Source organism: Chinchilla lanigera, unplaced genomic scaffold (genome assembly GCF_000276665.1).
Source record: "Chinchilla lanigera isolate Chin_1 unplaced genomic scaffold, ChiLan1.0 scaffold00021, whole genome shotgun sequence".
NCBI lineage: Eukaryota > Metazoa > Chordata > Mammalia > Rodentia > Chinchillidae > Chinchilla > Chinchilla lanigera.
Window position 1 is genome coordinate 28252128 of NW_004955422.1, and position 22774 is coordinate 28274901.

At 46.8% G+C, this 22774-nt stretch overlaps 2 protein-coding genes across 2 annotated transcripts in view; one reads left to right on the plus strand and one right to left on the minus strand.

Annotated features, from left to right (window-relative positions):
• Positions 1 to 117: 117 nt before the first annotated feature.
• Positions 118 to 21330, plus strand: Sun5 (Sad1 and UNC84 domain containing 5). Its single transcript, XM_005384857.1, has 13 exons — positions 118 to 324; positions 2390 to 2448; positions 2613 to 2687; positions 3451 to 3517; positions 4729 to 4790; positions 8073 to 8122; positions 9274 to 9308; positions 9853 to 9961; positions 16714 to 16792; positions 17744 to 17859; positions 19343 to 19510; positions 19994 to 20080; positions 21173 to 21330. The coding sequence occupies exons 1-13, from the start codon at positions 248 to 250 to the stop codon at positions 21302 to 21304; spliced, it is 1116 nt and encodes a 371-aa protein (XP_005384914.1). The 5' UTR covers positions 118 to 247; the 3' UTR covers positions 21305 to 21330.
• Positions 17869 to 22774, minus strand: part of Efcab8 (EF-hand calcium binding domain 8) — a 67350-nt gene continuing 62444 nt past the window's right edge. Inside the window, exon 27 of the mRNA XM_013514343.1 lies at positions 17869 to 19072. Within this exon, the coding sequence (XP_013369797.1) occupies positions 19022 to 19072 (51 nt within the window). The 3' untranslated portion in view covers positions 17869 to 19021. The remainder of the gene's footprint in view (positions 19073 to 22774) is intronic.

Genomic DNA, 22774 nt, shown 5'->3' on the forward strand with positions numbered 1-22774 from the left:
TTCAGTTTCCCCATCTTAAAGATAGAGAGGTAGTCACAATAGCGTCCTCTGATGGGCCAGCTGAAGACAGGGTGGCCTCCCTGCCCACCTACTCTGTGAGGTCACAATGCCCACAGTTCCACCTGACCTCAGCACGTCCACATGTCACCCTCCAGGAGACATTCAGAGGCGGTGGCAGCAGCCACTTCCTCCTCATTGAGTTCCAGAGATCCCCACCACCATTTCTCCATCCTAGAGAAAGACATCAATGCCACGGTTCTCAAGGAACCCTGGGGACCCATGTGTCCTGCCTGAAGATGTGGTCTACAATGCCAGGCCCAGGAGGTGAGGACAGCCCCTCCCTTTGACCAGCCCCTTACAGTTTACAAAAGGCCTCATCCTCTCCTAGGAGGTAAGCCAGGGGCAGCAACTGTGCTGCAGGTACAGCAGCTGAGCAAGACCAGAGACATCCGGTGGTGGCTTCCCAAAGGCTCCAGCCAGGAGGTGGCAGAGTGGCCAGCCTTCCAGCATGTGTTTCTTGCATACCTGCTGTGTGCCAGGCATGGGGCAGAGGCCAGGGAGCACAGTGTTGTGCCAATCCATATGTTCTGCCTTCAGGGAGCTCATGCTAGTGAGGGAGGCAGGTGCTGAACAAGAAAACGCACGTCTCTGTCCCTGGGTCTGTTAGGGGGCCTCTGGTTGCAGGTGACAGAAATTCCAACAAAATGGTGCCCATTTCTGGGCCCCAGAGCAGGAACGTATACAAAACAAACCATGGTAATTCCAGCTACTCAGTAGGCTGAGACAGGAGAATCAGGAGTTTGAGGCCAGCCTGAGCAGGTTAATGAGGCCCGAGCAGATTAGTGAGGCTCTGTGTCAAAATAAAAATAAAAAAGGACTGGAGCTGTAGATCAGTGATAGAGCACTTGCCTAGCTTTATAGTACTAGTTTTATCCCCAGTACTAGAAAAAAAAATCCACAAGAGTGAGGGAAGAAGCTGTTATAACTTGAATATGTATTTTTTAGTTAATCCCTCTGTTTTCAATTGACATTTAGGAATTGTACACATTCATGGGGACAATGTGATAATTCAGTACCTATGTATTACAGGTAATGATCAAATCAGGTAATGAGCATTTTTTCCTGTTGGGAAACTTTAGCTTCCTCTCAGTTATTTTGAGACACATAATAAGTTGCTGTAAACTGTTCACTTTACTGTGCTATATATTCTTTAGGAATATTTAAATAAATCTGTACATTTGGAAACAATGATAATATGTTAGCATAACCGGGTACTATGTTAGTCATATTTCTGTCACTATAACAAAACATGTGAGGTAAATAACTTAGAAAGAAAAAAGGTTTGTTTGGGCTCATGGTTATGGAGGCTCTAGTCCATGGTCAGGTGGCCCTGTTGCTTTGTGTGGCAGCACAGTATGGTGAGAGTGAGTGGAAACAAAACTTCCTCATGAGCCAGGAAGCAGAGAAAAGGGAAGAGCCTGGGTTTCCACAATCCCTTCAAAGAGAACCCCAAGTGACCCAAGGACCTCCCAGTAGCCCCCCACACATAGGTTCACAGTACTGCCCCCTAGTGCCACCCTGGGAAGCAAACTTTTAACACAAGGGCTCTGGGGAAAGGGCAGTCAGCATCCAAACTGTAACAGGCATGCGGATAATTTCTTAATAAGCATAAACACAAAGGGGGTATAATTTGTAAAGTTTGTAGCACATTGCCTTAAGAAGTAAACGAAATACTTTTATCTCACCTACCAAAAGGTTCTAAGGAGCAGATGGTTCCAGAGTATATGAATTTCCCATTCTTTGATGCCTCCCAAGACCCAAGTTACTGCTATCATTTGGTGTTCCTTATAGCCTCCTCTCCCTGTGGTCACAAGATGGCTGCCACAGCTCTGGCTGTCAGATAGAAACATGGCTATCTAAGGTAGAAGGGAAGTGGGCTGTGCTTCCTGAGGATCTCATTTCAGCGGTGACCAAACCATTTCCCCAAGTCCTATATGGCCAGAGCCACCACACCCCACCCTACCTCACCCCTGCCAATGCCGCACCCTTGAAACCAACACTTGAAGCGGGTGGGTGGGCCACAACAGGCTTAAACAATCCGATGCCTTACCTCACATGGGGTGGAAGATGAGGATGAGACAAAAATAAGATTTCTGCCAAGAAGCAGGGGGTAGCTTTTGGGTGACAATCACCATGGCGGTCAAAGCAACCAGAGTTTGTCCTCAAAAGAGGCCTGTATTTGGGAGCAGCCAGAGAGATCTGTCCCTGAGGTGTAGTCCGGCATTTCCTAATCAGCTCTGTGGCTCAGTTTCTCCACCTGGAATGTAGCGACATCCATACCCTCCAGATTTTAAAATGTGATCATGACCATGACCTTTGTCTTCCCCAGGGGCAACCAGCGAAACCGGAACCCCTGCAGGTTGGCCGAGGAGCCCACAGCACAGAGGAGTGAGCCAAGGGGGGGACTCTGGGGGCTCATGGGCAGCTCAGAAAGGTCTCACAGGCAACACGGGAGGGCCCAGCAAGAGAGGAGATGGGGCGGCGGGGGATACTTGCACCAAGCCTGTGTCCCGGAGGCTGGCAGCAACGTGACAGCGTTATTTTCTCCGCAGATGACGGCGCCCTGTTGCGTGCCCGCATCAACACCCCAGCCGTCAGCCTGACACACTCTGTGCTGGAATGTGTGTGTATGTATGCACTCAAGCCCCAGCTTGGCCATCCATGTGGCCTGGGAAAGGGTCCCGTCTCAGGCCAGGCAGACCCCAGCCAGGCGAGGCCAGCCCTGCTGCAGGGTCTGTAGACAGCAGCAGTCCACGCTCTGAAGCCTTCCCATGGCGGGGCGCATCCCAGGCAGGGTCTTTCTGGCAATTGAAAGGGGAAGTAGGAAGGAACCTTGCTGTTTAAAGGGGAAATTACCTGCCAGCCCTCCTCTGCTCTGGTGCCTCGATCCCTCCACTGAGTCCTTCATCAATTCACCCATTCTGGTATTTGTTGATACATCTGTCCATCCGCTCACCCACCTCTCTGCCTTTCTATCTATCCTCTCCTCCTCCCATGCTCTCACCCATTTTCCTATTCATCCATCTTCCAGGTCAGGCAGCCATCCTTTCCTCAGTCCCCCGGCCACCCATGTATCCTTCCACTTCTGGCCATCCTGAATCCCTGCTTTCCCCTAGCTCCGTGGTAGGCACCTAGAAATGAACCCAACAAGGACCCTGCCCGTGCCAACTCCCAGTGCTTGCTGTGCTCCAGAGCCACTGCTGCTATTCAGTGCCACTGCTCGGCGAGCGGGGGTCATCTGTGGGACCTGTACTCACTCCAGCCTGGTGCTCACCCATGGCCTGAGCCAGTGGCGGCCAAGCGGGTCTCCAGCTCCCGGGTCTCCCCCAGCTCCAGGGCAGCCAGTGAGTCTGCGCAATGGCACTCACTGCCCTCCTGTCTCCACTGCAGCCTGGTTCAACTGCCTGGCCTGCTTCCTGAGAACCCAGACCCAGCAAGTCCTGTTCAACACCTGCAGGTGAGCGGGAAGTAGGGGAATGGGGACAGGGGACAGCTGGTGACCATGCAGCCTCTTCATGGCTTTGGACCTCTTCCTGATAGCCAGAATGGATAAGGGATCCCAAACCTGGCTTTTACAGAACCCCAACCCAGAACCCACTGTGACTCCCCTGCTCCAGCTCATCCTGCAGCCCCCTGAAGCCCTGCCCCTGCTGCCTTTCCAAACTGCCCTCATTTGCCTTCCTGCTGTGGACCCACAGGGCCAGGCAGGCTGGGGTTCTCTCCATAGACAATGCTCCTGTTCCCAGCCCTACACCTTTGCCTGGACTATGTTGGGAACATACCTTCAGATTCAGCTTGTCAGTGCTGATAACAAAGCGCTCAGACATCAAGAAATCTCAACAAGCAAGGTTGTTTTACTTCTGCAGAAGGGCACTAGCACATTTTAGCATGAAGTAGCAAGTACATGCAGAGGCACAGCAGCAGGGTCCTTTTATTTTCTAACTCATGAGAAGCAGCCGACCTTCTCTCCATTGGCTTGTTTGAAGGCTCACAATCTGTCCCAACTGGCTAATTTAAGTGGTGCTGGGAGAAGGCCTGAAGGGTTGCCGGCCAGGGTTGCTAAGGGAGGGGAGAATAGGGTGGATGGGGAACTCAAAGTCCTTGGCTGTTGATAAATTATTGTTGGTGGTGTCGTGTTGCTGGAATCAAAGCTGAGCAGACATTCCCAGTAACTCTGGTGTAAGGGGTGGGTGAGGGCAGCCCAGGGCGGACTGGAGTCTAAGGTGGAGGCACTCCTGTTTATAACCTTTGATAGAAAAGACTGGGCTGCAGTTTCTCACAGCTGTGCTTCCTGCCTGGGCTTCCAGACGCTTCTCTCCCTTTACCTGCTCCACCCCTGTAAATTCCTCTGTGCTCCTGCACAGCTATCTGCCTCATTCATCCAATTAAAGTTCAAATTTTAACCTTTCCTTAATGCTCACTCTGGGCCCGGCCCCACCACTCATGAACTCCCCTCAAAGGCAGACACAGAACCACTACGGGAGTGCTGGGTGTGCCGACCCTGGGGTCCTAAGACGAAGTCCACTGGGCTGACCCCTGTAGGCCAGGGCACCAGGGAGAAGAGAAGGGTGGGGCGTGAGCCCACAGGAGCAGCAAAGAATGAGGAGAGGGAGGGGGCATCTGCCTGGCTCTCCTGCCTCCTGTTGACCACAGCTTCCGGGCTTCCAGATACAAGGCGATCTGCCAGAAGTTCATGGAGAAGACAGGTATTCTGGTCCTCTGCGCCTTGGGTGAGTCTCCAGGGCCCTGTCCCGGGTGGGAGCACCCCCGGGGCCCTGACCATGCTGGGGAGGGTATATTAAGGGCTCTGGCACTGACTCTGTGACCCTGGGAAGGAACCGCCCCTCTACATGCTCAGTTTCCCCATCTGTCTAAGGGAGGGTTGCCGTAAGGAATAAATGAAATGATGCCCAAGAGAAAGATTTCAAAGCTAAAGAATGCTTAAAAACTGTAAAGCTCTCCCCAGTCCATGTTATGATCATTATTATAGTCTCTTTCTGGGTTTCCACGGCTGCTTTCTGGCCACTTCCTCTGCCACCCGCATCACAGGGTTGCTTCCCAAGCAAAGGAGCCTGCCCCCCACTCCACTCAAGTATGCTGGCCTTGGAGTAGGGGTGTCAGTGCGGGAGAAAGACAGAATAAGGTTCTCCAGGGAAAAAGAAGGACAAGAGAGTTTCCCTGTGTTGACCCAGCAACAGCATTTTCGAATATAACAGCTCTATTGAGATACAATTTCCAGACCATAAAGTTTTCCCTTTTAAAGCACATAATTCAGTGCATTCACAAGGTTGTACATCCATCACCGCTATCAAATTTGAGAATACTTTCGCCAATCTAAAAAGAAACCCCTCATCTGCTGGCAGTCATTTCCACATTCCTCCTAGGCACCCACTACTTTTTTTCTGTCTGCATAGATTTGGACATTTCATATAAATGTTCTTTGTGGCTTTCTTTCACTTAGCGTAATACTGTCAAGATTCACGCCTGCTATAGCATGTATCAAGAATTTATTCTCTTTTGTGACCAAAAATAGTCATAGCAGGGGGGGACATCCTTTCATCAGTTGACAGATATTAGGGTTGTTTGTTTTTCTTTTTGGTTATTTCTGTTAGGAAGGTTCCTGTGCAGTTTCAGTTCTTGTGGGTTTTGTGTGGATGTGTTTTCAGCTGTCCTGGGTATTTACCTAGGAGTAGAATTGCTGAGTCCTAGCTACTGCAGGACCTGTCACACTGTTTTCCAAAGTGCCATCTCTGGGGGCTGGGGATTTATCTCAGCGGCACAGCGCCTGCCTGACATGCGCAAGGTCGTGAGTTCAATTCCCGGTACTGGAAGAAAAAAAAAAAAAAACCAAAGTGCCACTTTACCTTCTCACCAGCATTTCTCCACTTTTTCTCCACTTTCCCTTCTCACCAGCATTTCTCCACTTTTTCTCCACTTTACCTTCTCACCAGCATTTCTCCTTCCCGCTCATCAGTTTCTCCACTTGTTATTATCTTTCTTTTTCTATAAGCCATTGTAGAGGGCATGAAGTGATATGGCATTGTAGATTTGATCTGCATTTCCCTAAAAATTAATGATGTTAAATATCTTTTCCTGTGCTTATTGGCCTTGTGTATACATTCTTGGGAAAATGCCTATTCAAATCCTTTGCTCATTCAGAGTGTCTTTTTATTACTGAGTTGTAAGAATTACTTATGCAATCTGGATGTAAGTCCCTCACTAGATATATGATTTACAAATATTTCTGCCTATTTTGTGAGTTGAATTCACACTTTCTTGGTGGTGTCCTCTACAGCACAAAAGTTTTAAATTTTGATGAAGCCTGAGTAATCTATGTTTTCTTTCATTGCTTGTGCTTTTGGTATTAATATTTACAAACCCACTTACCCAACTCAAGATCATGAAGAGTCTCTCCTATGTTTTCTTCTAAGAGTTTTATACCATAGCTCTTACATTTAGGTCCATGACCCACTTTTTACTTTAGTTTTGCATATGGTGTAAGGTAGGATCCAACTTTATCTTTTGAATATGGACACCAAATTGTTGTAGCACCATTAATTGAAAAGACTGTTGTTTGTCTCACAATTATCTTGGCAGCCTTGTTGAAATTCAGTTGATCCTAAATGTGTGGGTTCTATTTCTGAATTCTCAGTTCTGTTCCATTGATCTGTATATCTATCTGTATGTTAGTACTACCCTGGATTGATTGATACAGCTTGTTGTCGGTTTTGTAATCAGGGGTGTGATTCCTCCAACTTTATTCTTTTCCAAGATTGTTTTGGCTCTTATGGATCCTGTACATCTTCATATGAATTTCAGCAAAAGAGGTCAATGGGATTTCAATAGGGGTAGCACTGGTCAGTAGATAAATATGGGAAATAATGTCACCTTAACAATATTGTCTTTCAATCCATGAACATAGGCTATTTTTCCATTATTGGCGGATATTGCAAAGTCTTCTTTAATTTGTTTCGACAGTTTCCTTATTTTTTAAGTACAAGTGTTGTGCTTCTTTTGTTTTGTCTTTTTGAGACAGGGTCTCGCTATGCAGTTCAGGCTGGTCTTGAACTCACTTTGTAGCCCAAGCTGGTCTTGAACTCACAACAATCCTCCTGCTTCAGCCTCCCAAGTGCTGGGATTACAGGCATGCACTCTTTTGTTAAATTTATTCCTAAATATCTCATTCTTTATGAATTGTAAGTGGTATTTTTTTCTTAATTTCATTTTTCAGACTGTTCATTACCATAGTATACAAATACAATTGATTTTGTATATTAATCTTGCAACCTGCTAAACTCAATTATTAGTTCTGACACTGGGCAAGTTGCCTAATCTTCAATACCATTCTATGTGTGAGATCATGTCATTTTCAAAAAGAGATAGTATTTCTCTTTCCTTTGTGCCAATCTGGATTCCTTTTATTTCTTTTTCCTGAATAACTGACCTAGTTAGGACCTCGAAAATAATGTTAATTAGAAACAGCAGGAGCAGACATCCTTGTCTTGTTCCTGATCTTAGCAGGTAAGCATCCAGTCCTTTATCATGAAGTATGATGCCAGCTGGGAGTTTTTCAACAGACAGCATTAATCAGGTTGAGGAAGTACTCTTCTGCTCATAGTTTGTTAAATTCTTCATTAAGAACACACAGGTTTTAAAGACTTACATAATAGCTTCAATAATGAGATTTCAGCCAGACTGGAGAGCACCAAATGTCACCACCCAGAAAAGACCACCCTGCCTTCTTTTCTTGGTCAATTAGCCCCAACGAGGATGAGATGGGAAAGAAGTATCATATAACTTATGTGATATATATATAGCATCTATCATTTGAACATGAAGTGGATATTACTGTTGTTCCCATTTTACAGAGAAGGAAACTGGGTTAGGTAAAGTCTCCCAAAGTTGCACAACGCTAGTAAGTGACAAGGCTGGAATCTGAGCTCAGATACCTTCATTCTAGAACCCAGGCCTTGTATGTTAAGTAGTTCGTTCTTTTTCTCATGGCCCCACAGGATTCTGGGTGTTTTCTGTGCACATACCATCGAAAATGGAAGTCTGGCAGGTGAGCATATGTCCTCTTCAGGTGCCACAGTTGACTGTTGTCATGGAAACCAGTCACCTCCTCCCATACTTCCTCTCTCTCTCCTCACATCCAGACCCCATCAGTCCCTTACTGACTCACCCCCGACCCAAATCTCTGCCTTTGTCATGCTGATCACCTGGGGGACCCATCCCTCCTGCCAAATAAGACTGCCAAAGACCAGCTCCAACATTCCTTCCACCAGGATGACTCTTCTGTCACTCTCCCGCAAAGGTGGCCTTCATTTCTGAAGCAAAGTAATAAGAATAAGGAACACATTTCTCTTCATTTCTGCTTAAATGAAATGAGATTCATTTTCTTTGTGTTTTCTGGGGAGGAGGAAAGAGAAAACAAGTGACCAGAGCTCCTTCTTTGAGGAAGTCTCCGAAGGCCTATCAGGAAGGGGAACCGGAGGGCCCTGTCTTTCCCTTTCCTTCTCCCCCTTATGAATGTCTTCATATGGTTCAAGGCCCAGCTAAAGGAGCACTTATTCCAGAAACACCAGTGCAATTTTCTGTAATCTGAACTGTCTCCCCACTCTACTAGCAAGTTTGAAGGAAGGAGACATGGCTGACTCAACCAAGCAGTGTCCAGCTCAGTGCCAGCCACAGGGCTGCCACTATCAATACTGGATGGCTGAGTGGCCAGCCAGACGGCTGGGTATGAACAGAAGGAGAATGGATAGGAGGATAGATGAGTGAATGGACGGATGGAAAGAGAAAGGTTGGATGTAAAGGAAACATGAATGAAGGAACTGACGGGAAGACAGATATATAAATGGGAAAATAGATAAGTAATGGGAAGTCAGACGGGATAGATGAGTGGATGGATGGATGAGGGAGGGTGGATGTATGAGCTAGGGTGAATGTATAGGAGGGTATATGGAAGGGGAATTGGGGGAGATAGAAAAGTAGATGGATGGGGAAGGTAGGTGGATGGGCATGGATGGATGAGAAGGAGAGTAAGTGGAGTTTGGAATTTGGAAGATTGTGGGTGGGTTGATGGATGGAAGAGTAAACAAGAAGCTGGGTGAATGGATGGATTTATGGCTGTGGGAGAATGGATGGGTGAAGCTCTTAGGTCCAGATTATGCCACCTGATGGAGATTCCTGATTTCCTCAATACTCTACCAGGATGACAGCATAAATAGTCCACTGCAGAGCTTGAGGTAAGAAGAATCTGCTTCTTAGTTCTATCACCTAAAATCCACAGCTATAGCAAGAAGTTACAGTGCATTAATTAGGAATGCAGGCTCTATAGTCAGACCAACCTGGATTTAAATCCTAGCCCCACAGTTCCTACCCACCTAGCCTTATTCAAGTCCCTTCATTTCCCTAGGCCTTTGACTTCTTATTTGTGAGATGAAGCAAATCATCCACCTTGTTCTAGGTAATTATAGGCATTATTTAAAAAATGTGAAGAGCCTTGACTAGTTCATAGTGCATAGAGATCAGTAAGTTGTAGCTGAGAAGAAATATTAGCTAACAAGTCACCACCCTTAATTACAGACAAAATCCTCAGAACCGTTTGAAAGAAAGTAGCTGATCTTAAGGACAGTCTAAACAGAAAGAATGAGCCCAGAGATAGGCTAAAGACCCAGTAGTCTTAGGCTACCTAGTCCTATTAGGGTTGACTAGCAAAGGGTGAATTTGAGGTTAACGATAGCAACATCACAAAGCAGTCAGTTCTTTTTTTCACTCCTTCCTGAAAAGGTTGTACCAAGAGAAGGTACGACACCACACTGGGGAAATCCAGGACCTCCGAGGTAGTGTGAACCAGCTCATTGCCAAACTCAAGGAGATGGAAGCCATGTCAGATGAGGTGAGATGCAGGCCATTCTGCCTTGAACATCTAACTTCTCAGTTTGATTTTGTTTTGTTTTTTGTTTTTGTTTTTTGTTTTCCTTCCGGTACCAGGAATTGAACTCATGACCCTGCACTTGCCAGGCAGGTACTTTGCTGCTGAGCTAAATCCCTAGCCCCTCAGTTTGATTTATTTTCTGTATCCCAAGTCATAATCTGAGCCAGGGATATAGCTCAGTGGCCCAAGCACCTGCTTGGCAAGTGCAAGGTCCTAAGTTTGATTCCCCGCAAAAAAAAAAAAAAAAAAGAACCAAGTAATAATCTGTCTTGGTTTTATCCCTCATTTTGATGGAGGCTATCTCCCAACATCCTCCTAGGAAAGAAGTACATTTATACAACTTGCATGTTAAAAACACCTTTTTAAAAAATATTTTTACAACTTGCATGTTAAGATGACTTTTTTTTTTTTTTTTTTTTTTGGTACTGGGAATTGAATTCAGGACCTTGTGCTTGACAGCCGGGCACTTACACCACCAAGCTATATCCCCAGCTCCTAAAGATGGGCTGGTAATTTGTTTTGTTTTGTTTTGTTTTTGGTACTAGGAATTGAACTCAGGACTTTGTGCTTGCCAGGCAGGTCCTGTGCCACTGAACTACAACTTGCATGTTTAAAACCACCTTTACCTTTGCACTTAATTGATAGTTTGGCTAGGTATAGAAGTTTAGAAAGTTTCTCCTGAGAATTGTGAATGAAGTCCACCACTGTATTCTAGTTTATACTGTTGCTATTGAGAATTTTATTACTACTCTTATCTTTGGCCCTTCCCGTCTAGTCTGTTTCTATCTTTTCCTTTTCCAATGTTCTATATATAACCCACATGGGAGCTGGGTTGGCCGAGTTTATTGAATCTGTAGGTTGATATTTTTCAACAGTTTTTGTTTTAATTCTCAGCCTTTATCTCTTAACATATTGTTTGTTCTGCATCATCTCATTTTTTCTTAGCTTCTAATTATATCTGTGCTAAACCGTTAAAGCGTGTTGCACATGATTTCTATGCTGTTACCTGGCACATTTGTTTTTTCATTCTTTATGCCTAAGCTTTGATATTTTCTTTTGAACTTTCTTCAGACTTACCAATAATTCTGCATTATGTCTATGAAATCTTATTTAGTTCTAGAATATACATTTGAATCTATGATATTAATTCTATGGTGAAATTCTCCATCAGTTTTTCTACGTTGTCAATCTTTTCCTTTGTTTTATTTAACATACGAGTCATGGGTATCTTAAAAATCCTTGTCTGTTAATGACAATGTCTGGGTTATCTATGGTCTTCTTCTGTTGTTTTGTTTTGTTTTTTCTCTTGGGTATCAACTATATGGTCTTGTTTTTGAATGTCTAGAATTTTCAGTGTTTTTCTAGATATTGTATTCAAAAGAGATCTATGTGCTTTAAGTAATTATATCTTCCACCAAGAAAGTTATCCTCTTTAAGAAAGATGAAGTAGACTGACCACTTCCTAGACATGCATTGAGCTGATTCAAATAATCACAATTGCAAATTGGTTTTTGGCGGGTTTTTTTGTTTTGTTTTTTTTCCGGTACCTGGAATCGAACTCACGACCTTGTGCTTGCTAGGCAGGCACTGTGCCACTGAGGTAAATCCCCAGCCCCTACAATTGCAAAATGTATAAAACTTACTGAGAGATTTTCAGTTTAACTCTTCAGACTCTTGCCAATGAAGCAGCAAAAATTTTCAAATGTTGGCAGAAGGCTGAAAATACTTGCTGTAAGTATCCCCATGGTGGGATTTTTAGAGGAGTGTTTAAAATGTAAACAGTTTATTTAGAGACAGATAGGTATTTGTTTATACAACAGAGTATGAAGTGTGGTGTATACTCTCTAAAAACTAACCACCTTGGCAAGCTCAAGGTCCTGAGTTTGATTCCCGGCAAAAAGAAAAAATGAACCAAGTCATAATCTATCTTGGTTTTATCCCTCATTTTGATGGAGCCAAATTCAGTTTGGCTAACCAGTAGCCAAATTCAAGAGAACTAGTAGCACTCACATGACACATACGGTGAGTGTGCAGCTACTGTTCACCACCTCAGGCGGACCTGTTTTAAAACTAAAAATAATAATAATAATTGCAAATGCTTTAATAGCAAGATTAACCATCATTTGAACACTCTGAAGTTTCCAGTTGTGTCTTCTAGCCCTGCAAAATGCGAAATCTCAGGCCCCAGGGGTGCCTTCTCTAACAGGGTCAAACTTGGACTTTCAGTTTCTAATTGTGCCCAGGGGTGGTGTCCTAGGGAAAATACAGCCACAGATACTGTGTATTGACTCACCACTTTTTCCAGGACAGTGGAATCTCAGCACAGCTCAAATCCAAGCAGCACCATACCTGGGCCCCATCCAAGACTAGTGAATCAGATACTCGGGAGCCGGGAGCCAAGCCATGAGTTCTAACATATACCATAGAGAACCACTGTCCAAAGATTTCCATCTCATACTTGTTTTGCTTTGGGATGTCCTCCCTCAGAGGAAGTTGATCCTAAACTATATGAGGATGTGATGTTTTATCCTGCCTTTCAGGAATGCTGGAAGTAGCTCCTTAGTCTCCTTTAACTGAAATTCAGTTAACTTCCTGTGGGGGAAACTGGCCATGCTGGAGCCTCCTCCATCCTCAAATTTGTCACTTTATCCCTGTGTGATCATTAACAACCTTACTGCTTTCTCCTTCACCAATAGCAGTCTACTGTCTGACCTCAGCCCCAGTCCTCAGCCCCTTCCCAGTATCATCAGATGTCCCTCAAGATTGATCAATAGAAATTGTCAGCAAATCTCAGAATGGTTCTCCTCACTTTAGAATCTTCATTTGATCCGTTTCCCCCATCACTCATAATGGCTTTAAAATATGATTTAATAGTGCTCTGACCTTTTCTAGCTGTTGTTATTGTAAGCATTGAGCTTACCTCATCTTACCTGGGAGCCCTACATCTGACCTGACATCTGAACTGTCATGAAAACATACCCATAGGCTGGCCACCCTTAGAAACCTTTCAGTCTGCAAACTCATGTCCTTCAGTCGTAAGAAATGCTCATTAATCATGCAGTTAAACTAGAGATTTTTCTCACTGATCCTGTTTTTTTTAATTCTCATTTTTAGGCACTTATTATTTGGATGCTAACTCCTGAGCTAATTTACTACCTTTTTTTCTTTTCTCCCTGTTTTCCTCTCTTTGTCTCTTTGTTCTATAGTTGAGAAAAATGTTCCCAAAACTTCTGCTGAGTTTACCTGTACTGATGTGTTCTGAATTCTCCAAAAAATTTGAGTTTGTTCTCCTAGTCTTTCCCTTTTGTAGAATTCTATTCTTGTTTCATGAACACAACATCTTTTCTAACTTTTTCTAGTTCTTTAAGGATCATTTTCCTTTTGCCGTTTTCTTCTTCCCGCACTGGCTCATTTTGGGGTGGCCCATTTTGCTTTGATTTCCTCCCTGCTAAAGGCTCTCCTTGCTGTCTGGAAATCCTTAAATTGACTGTTTAGATATAGCCTGCAGGGCATAACACCAATTTTGTCATAAAGGCACGTTATTGTGGGTATATAATACCCACATTTATTCTTCAGAATATTTCTATTGATGAATTATTAATTTTACTTTTATGAGTTTTATTACATCAAATAATGAGTACTTAATGGGAAAAAATAAAATATTAACTTTTTAATATTTATTGTTTATAAAAAAGCGTCAAAATTTTTCAAGATCAATTGTTTTTTAGTTGTCAAACAAGTCTAAAAAAAACCCACCAGAAATAAATTCCTCCATAAACTAGGATGAAAATACCAATACAACTCTACAAAAAAAATTCTTTCTTCAGTTATCACACCTAAGTCAATCTTCTCACATGACAACCCATGTTTCGTACATACATACCGCTCACACTGACAGCGCACATGTTTTGCTTTCCTGGCCTTTCTATACAACATAATTGACATTTTGTTGGCCTTGCTGTTTTGTCAGGAGGTTCTTATATTATACAGTGTGTAGTTAACAAGAATATGCAATGTCAATAGAATGAAGTATTAAATTATTAATATTATTGTGCATCTAGAATAAACAGAATTTTCACATCAGCTGTGCTCTTGCTTACAAAACCTAAAGTATAACATCAGAAATAAACTCCTATATGAACTCCAATGAAAATACCAGTAAAACTCTACACAAAAATCTTGGCTTCAACTGTCACACCTAAGGCAGTCCTCACACATGTTCCATACACAAATATCACTTACACTGATAGCATGTATGTTTTGTTTTCCTGTCCGTTCTTCTAGGGCACAGTTGACATCTCCTTGGTTTTCCTGTTGTCATAGTAGGTCTTTGTGTTGCTGTGCCTGCCTGTTCACCTGTCAGCTCAACAATGTGCTCCACAATTTTTTTGTGTAGTTTCATAGACAGAAACATTTTGTTTGTCCTCTGCTCTAAATGATCTCTTACGAGTTCCAGTCCCAGCCTTCTAAGAAATTTCTCCATGAGAGGCCAGGGATATAGTTCCGTGGCACAGTGCCTGCCTGGCAAGCACAAGGTCTTGAGTTCAATTCTTGGTACCCAAAAAAAAAATTTTCTACATGATATTTTGCACTTGTTATTTTCTTTGTAAACTATCAAACTATTTATGCCACACATGTTTAGGGTCAAGTAAAACACAACCATTTGTGTTTCAAGTGACATCGTAGTTGCTGCATAACTCATCAACAACATCTATTCTGCCTTTGATTTTGTAATTGAAAGTTTCCATCTCAAAAGTTTCCATTTTGTCGTGGTTTTCCTATCAATAGTTCCATCCTGGCACAATGTTGACATCAGCAGTAATAGTTTGATTTTCTTCATACAAGGCCAATGTTATATCTTTCTGAAATCCAAAGTTTGTACAATTCTCTGTTTTGAAATTGTAACATTTCATTTGGAATTTCTGCTTTGTTTCTGCATACAGTTATTATGCTGGTCAGCTTGTGCTCTGTTAACAAATACAACATCAGTTGGAAAGTGGTGAACCAATTGTTAAATGTCATATTCTGATTACTTTTGGAAATGACAGCAACAAGTCTGTTCACAGAATCATTTGGTTTATTTCTATACCATTACTATATGAATAAGGACCTGGTGGCTGCGTTCCAGGATAAATTTCTAAATTGAAAGCATGAGTCTGTACATCTACAAGCACACAAACTTTTTATGCCACATTATGAAGGTTTTGGGGAAATATACTCCCTGAAGCTACTGTGACCATGAAACGCTGCAAGATGTTCATCGATAGTCATGTATTCAGATGGTGTGTAAATTGCTTGACAACTGTCCACAAATCTCTTATACTATGAGTCGATAGCAGCCAGGTTATTAGTTCTTTTTTTTCTTGGTGGGTGGTTTTATCATCAAACCTCAGGCCATTCTGAAGGAAACCAAGCCTCTTCAGCGTACAAACTCACACCAATCGCTTTTCCAGAAGTCTTTTACATCCCTGCAATTACCCTGAGGAAGCCCTGCTAAATACAACAGACCTATGAATGCTTTCAGTTCAGCTAGTGAGGTGTCATAGGAAATACATTGTTGAGTATGGCTATTGGTGCATACAGAATGTTTTACTTGTATTTCAGCATTTGTGTATTTCACATCATATAGCATTTCATCTGTTACAATTTCCAACACTGAATGGCAGTACAGGCATTCCATCCAATATGTTTCACTCCTGTCGAGATCTTCACTATATATTTCTACTAGTCAAAGACGTACTCACACTGGTGTTTTCTTCACCACCTGAATCAAGGAGATCTGCATTCCCTTTGTCTGTATTGATTGGTTCTTGCTCCATTTCACTGTCACAGGAACTTTGGCTCACATGGTCAATGTCAAAAGCATTATCATCTTCATCATCCATGCATGAATGATTAGATGATTCACTTTCCACCTCCTCCAAAACTTGCAAATCTGGTTTTTCATGTGCCATTGTATTGAATTGGGCTACTTCTACAAGAAAAATCAAAAGAAAACTTTTTAAAAAACAAATCCTAAATGTACAGAAATATAGCAAAGAGCATTTCCTGGGTAAAATGCATTTGTTTCTGCTTTGGCTCTCCTGTACACACTTTGCCATTCATCTCCCTAGTGGGTGAATGCCCAGATAGGTTTTTGCTTTCCCCAGGCATACCTACTATGAGTCACACCCACATTCCATTGATGGTAAAATACATGTTTATAGAACAGAAGAGTGGTGTGGGTGTATGTTACCCCCTGTGATGCTTAGATAAACATATGCACATGTGGGTAAAAATCCAGGTTTAACACTTTTGCACATATGCACACACCATGCCATTCATCATACCAAGTGAGTAAACACAAAGATTGCTTTCTGTATTCCCCAGGCTGGGGATGTAGCTCAGTGCAAAGGCCCTGGGTTCAGTCTCCAGTACCATACACACTCACAAAAGACTCGGGACCTCCAGATGACATCCCATCATGGTGGCCTGGAAAGCTTACAGTAAACCCAGTGGGTAGGGGTGATTTTGCTCTGTCCCAGGGGCTTCCTCATGCACAGCCACTGGGCCTTCTGTCCAGGGCAGGGCCAGCCACAGCAGCTGCAGGCAGGGACAGGCCTGTAGGGAAAGAGGATGCCCTGCAGCCACCTGTCAATTGCAGAGGACACACACAGGAGACTATGATTTGTACAAGCACACCAGGGCACAGCTTGAGTTTTCTGCCTTTTCAGCAAAAACTGGCCCAGAAGATAATGAAGATGATACAAGGCGACTATATTGAAAAGCCAGACTTTGCCCTGAAGTCCATAGGCAAGTGGCCTCCCCACCCCCATCTGCATCTCCAGTGTCCTCAGAGGTGGATGTGAGCACTGGGTGACCCACCCCCTTACTGCTGGGATGCCCCCCTCTAAGCTTGCCTCTGCTGCCAGCTGGTTTCATCTTCCCTAATGGGGTCTGGCCCTAGGCAGGGGCAGGAGTCTGAGGCCCTCTACAGTGCCCGCCTCCCCACTGCTGTCACCCCACACCATTCTCCACACCCGAGCTGGGCACACAGAGGTCACTGGGACAGCCCTGCCCCTGCCCGGGGGGATTGGGAGACTGGCCAGAAACAAACCAACTGGGGCTGAATGGCAGGCAGGAGCCCTAAAGCAGAGGGCTGGATAGGGAGACGCAGGCAGGGGGAGGCTTCCTTCCTGCTAGGAAACACTTGGGTTGAGCCCGGTGAGGAAGGAAAAGTACTCTTGACAAGCGGACACATGAAAAATGCTCTGGGCAGAGGTCTGCAGGAGTCAGCAAGGGGTACCTAGGAGGCCATGAGGAGACAGATGAGTGGACAGGACAGGACCAGGCAAGGCAGGCTGGGCCTCCACGGGGAACACCAGGCAGCACCAGCTGACCTGTGTACCCAGAGCTTAATGACACGTGGAATCAGAAGGCAGCAGCCCAATGCCTGAGCCCCCTCAGGCCTGGCTGAACTCCCAGGGCCTGGCATCTCCCTGCCATGCGCTGGGTGCACTGACGGCCATAGGCACAGTGATATGCTGGGTACAGAGGCACCAGCTCCACTTTTGGAGCGCTTCAGTGCACTAGCACATCCCCGCACTCTCCCCTGCAAAGTGGGTGCTCTGGCTACTGCCGTCATGGCAGCCTTCGTTGCTCCCATTGCCCAAAGGGACCATGAGCCGCAGGGAGGGCCAGGGACTCAGCTGAGCCCTGGGGAGTGCCGTGAGTGCCCAATCAATTTGGTTTCCTCCCCTGCAGGTGCCACCATTGACTTCGAACACACATCACCCACATACAACCACAACAAGGCTCGCTCCTACTGGAACTGGATCCGGCTGTGGAACTACGCACAGCCCCCAGATGTGATCCTTGAGGTAGGGGACAGCAGGGGAAAGGACAGAGGGCAGGGGTGTGGTCAGGGTGTAAGGACAGAGCTGGCAGCAGAGATGGGGGTGGCATCTCTGGAGTACAGGCAGGGACAGGGACAGCTTGCTTTGCACTGGAAGGCCCCAACCAGCCCTGGAACCGCAGGACCTGGGAACCCTAGGACATCCCTGGGAGCAGGCCCTTGATATACCCATTTACAAAGAGCCATGTTCACTTGACTGTAGCCACACAAATGGTCACTAGGATGTGCCAGAGCCAGATTTCAAAGCTAAGCAAACTGTCCCTCTGGAGTCCTGCCTCACAGATGAGGAAACTGAGACCCAAAGAGGCGAAGGAGGTCATCCAGGTCACAGAGCAAGTATCTCTTGGCTTAGCAGACACTGACCAACATCTAGTCTTCATGGCGAGCCCCACATCGTGCCAGTTCCACAGGTGACACATCGATAAGTCCCACCCTCAGGACCTCCAAGATGCCAGCACTCAGAGTCAGGAGGAAGCAATGGCCTGGTAGGGACAAGGAGGCCTCCTTTGAAAGCAGCCAGGTGTGAGCAGGGCTCGTCAGGCACTTAGAAGATGCGAACGGCCCGCTGGACACAAGGAGCTACTGTGGGACAAAGGAAGGCAAAGCAGTGACAAACCCTGGCCAGGGAGGGACCAGCCCCACAAAGACTCAGCAGGGCTAGGGTGGGAGGTGCACTCTGCAGCCCGATCCAGCTCCCTGCAGCTCCTGCTCCCCAGGCTGCTCCACTGGCCCCTGGGCCTTTCATAGCCTCACCCTACTCACTATCCAGCAAGCCCTCAACTCCCCTGGTCCCAGATCCTCCAGCAGCCCCTGCCCCACTCCTGAACCCCTATCCTAGCACATGCTGTTCCAGGTCAGGTCCATCCACATTCTCTCTCCAAAAGGCTCAAGCCCTGATGAATGAACAAATACTTTGGCTGTGTGACTTCTGCTGAACCTCTTTCCTTCGCTGAGCTTCTGCTTCCCCTTTAGGAGGCAGGAGATTGTACTGGTTCACGTCATACTCCAGGGTCACACCGCCTGAGTTACACTTCCAGCTCTGCATGGTGCTGAGCCTGTCTACTGGTGCTGGGCTGGTAGGGATAAGCAGGCCTCCTTTGGAAGCAGCCAGGTGTGAGCAGGGCTTGTCAGGCACTTAGAAGATGCAAACGGCCTGCTCTCTTCCTCAGTTTCTCCACCTGCAAAATGGGGAAAGTAATGGTGCCTCAGAGGGTGATTGTGAGACTATGTAAAGAAGAAGGGGAGAGATGGATGAGAGAAGGAATGAATGAATGAATGAGTGTCAAGGGGCTAGGGGCTGGGAAATCCAAGCAGGCAGGGAGCTCCCAGGAGGGGTGGCCATGGCCCAGTTCTGCAGAGAAGCAGGAGTGGCTCCCTCTGGGGAACAAAAACAGAGGACCAGGCAGGTTGAGGAGCCCCTGTTACAACCCCTGTGACACCTCTTCCAGCCCAACATGACACCGGGCAACTGCTGGGCCTTCGAGGGTGACCGCGGCCAGGTGAGCATCCAACTGGCCCAGAAGGTCTATCTGTCCAACCTCACGCTGCAGCACATCCCCAAGACCATCTCCCTGTCAGGCAGCCTGGACACCGCCCCCAAGGACTTCGTCGTCTACGTGAGTCACCCAACGGGGAGCGTGCTTAGTGAGGGGACACCACATAACGTGGCAGTCCAGGCCTTGCAAGTGAGGGCAGACATGGCCAAAGTGGGCTCGGACCCCAGCCTTTGAGGATGAGCACAGGCACCTGCTCCATCCCAGCCAGGCTTTTCAGAGCCAAGAGCTTAGAGAGACCATGGAGCCCCCATTTTGCTGAGAAGGTCCAGAGAACTGTCAGGACCTCTTGGGTAAAATGAGCTCGAGAAGGTCAGCAAAACACTCCGGTCCTACATGTCAGTGGCAAAGTTGGAAGTAGATCCTCTGCTTCTGACTCCCAGTTCAGAGCTCTTTCTGTGTATTACACTGTGTGGTAATGATACACTGTCCAAAGAAGTAAGGAGCTCCCCATCCCGGGAGGTGTGCGAGTCTCAGCTGGAGAGAGGAGACACCCCCTGGAGGAGGGCCTGTCCCTGACATCAGCTCCTTGGTCTGACTGCACAGGGCATGGAGAGCTCCCCTAGGGAGGAAGTGTTCCTTGGGGCGTTCCAGTTCCAGCCAGAAAACATTATCCAGACGTTCGCTCTCCAGGTACCTGCGCACCTGCTGTGCCCACCCTGAGCCCCACTCGTTGCCCACAGCCTGGGAGGTGCCAGTTAATACCCCCTTGACAAAGAAATCGAGGCTCAGACAGATGGAGCCACTGCCCAGGGCCAACAATGGGACCCGGGGAGATCCATTCACCTCTGGAAGTCCTCATGTTCCCTGATCTGCACGGGAAGCCCTCTTGCCGCATTTCTCCCAGGGCCAACAGATGTTGGACCGATCAGGTAGGGGTGCTGGCCCTAAAGTCTGTATACCGGGAGCCCCCTAACCAGCAGCTGACCCAATGACAGGTGGGGAAAATGAGGCCTGGAGGGGAGGGAGTTGAGGACAGAAACGGGATCAGTGGTGGCTGGAATGGCAGGGGGACTTGTCAAGGGGTATCTTTGACAAGCGGTGTCCAGGCCATGACTGGCCCAGATCTCGCTCTGGCCACAAGTTTTGTATGAAGTTGGGGCTTTTCCTGCCTCTCTGGGCCTGTTTCACCTCTGTAATTCCCTGGGAGGTTGAAGCCAGCCAGTGAGATCTGAAGGCCACGCCTCCCCCGACTTTTTGCACCAAACACAGGCTCCACCCCTCCAGAGGGGAAAAAGGAAGCCGGTGCTCCTGAGCCTTCCATCCCTCATGCCATTTCATGCCCACAGCAATCTGGGAGCAGCTTTTACCACTCCCATCTTAGAGAGGGGAAACTGAGGCCCAGAAGGGCATGCCTTGCCCCAGATCCCACAGCACACACACTGACAAGGCCCCAAGGCTGGGCCATTTCCCTAACCCCAGCAGGGGCTGGGGATTTAGCTCAGTGGCAAAAGCGCCTGCCTGGCAAGCGCAAGGTCGTGAGTTCGGTTCCCGGTACCGGAGGAAAAAAAAAAAAAAAAATTGTCCCTAATGTCCCTAACCCCAGCAGATCTGTCCTTCTGGCCTCAGTGCCTACTACTCCGACCCCTGAGTATGGACTTTCTGTGGCCTTGGGGCAGTTCATCCCGAAATGGGAGGGTTCCCTTCCGCTCGCAAAGGCCCCCTCTGCGGGCAGTGTGGAGGCCTGTGGGTCACGCTGGCCCTGTGTCTGATCCTGACCTCCAGAACCAGCAGCTGCGGGCCTTTAATGCCGTCAAGGTGAAGATCTCCAGCAACTGGGGGAACCCGCGCTTCACCTGCCTGTACCGAGTGCGCGTGCACGGCTCTGTGGCCCCGCCCCCCAGAAACCTGCCCTAGAAGAGTAAAGTTTATTCTTTATCCCAGCCCACATCTGAGTGTCTTGATGTTGCTGGGTGCCTAGGCACCTTCATAACAGCCTCAGGAGGTCCCACTTCACCGATGGGAATGGTGAACGCTCCACACAACAAAGTGACATACTGGAGGCCACAGCCAGCAAACATCGACACCAGGGTCAAACCCGGGCATCTGATTCCAGTACAAGGCACACATCTCTGTTTCAAATGGAGCTTGGCCCTCAACTGTGTGACCTTCAGCAAAATCCCACCCTCTCAGAGCCTCAGTCTCCCCATCTGTACAAAAGGGGCAGGATGATGGGTGTTATAGTGGGTGAGGTGGCAGGTGAGAGGTCCCACCTTTCCCCCCCTCAGTGTGTGCCAACATCCTGTGAATGATTTGCTGCATGGCTCTGGGCAAGACACGCACCCTCTCTGGACATCAGTTTTTCCCGTTATGAATGTTCCTGTTCCCCCAACCTCAGTCACTCCAGTTCTGTGTGTCATCTTTCTCACCTGCACCACGTTTACTTGACAGTGTAGAGAAGCACTAGAACAGTGTCCCCTGCCAGTACCCCTCACAGCACCGGCATGACACACAGTAGGTGTGGGGTGACCACTGAGGTTACTGCCAACCTCTGGCCCCAGGCAGGTGGCAGGAGGACCAGTCCTCTGGGAGAGTGGAGTGATGCTGCCCCTAACCAGGGCCCTGTCAGTGTGGGAGCAGGACCGGCACCTGCAGGAGAAGTGATTCCTAGTGGGCAGGACAGGCAGCTGGAGACTGGCAAGGAGGTAGGAAGTACATCTGTCAGCAGGGAGAGCACCCTGGACAGACAGATCCCTCAGGCCACCTGCCAGGTCTCCAGCCCTGCCCCAGGGACTGAACTACGAGGATTTCTACAGTAGAAGTGACTTCAAGGGGCCACCACACACTCCTGCCATTCCCTGCCACCTCCCACCAGGCAATGGGCCCCCAAAACACACACATCAAGCCTGGCATCATTTTGATAAGATTTTATGTGAACCATTTCTGTTATGAAAAAGCTGAATGGTCCTGAGGTTTGGTTGAAAAGCAAACCTATAAACAGCCCCCTTTCTTGCCCAAGCCCCTCCCAGTGCCCCTTCTCCAGCTGCACTTTCCCCCACTCATTTGTCTTTAGTTTTGTTTAAAGTGTCTTGCTCAGATTTTTTACAAGTTGATCTTTTCCTTTATAGCTTCTGTGTGGTGTGCATTGCCAGAAAGGGACATGCCCAGCCACAAGTTCACAGAAGTATATTCCTGTATCTTCTATTAATTTTATTACACACACACACACACACACACACACACACACACACACACCACATTTGCTCTTCAGTGCATAGACACACATACAAGATATAGATGTATTAAAGCTCCTTAGTGCATCTGGAATTTGCCTTAGTGAGTGGTGTGAGGTAGGGATCGAATTGGCACTTTGCTTGATTATACTGT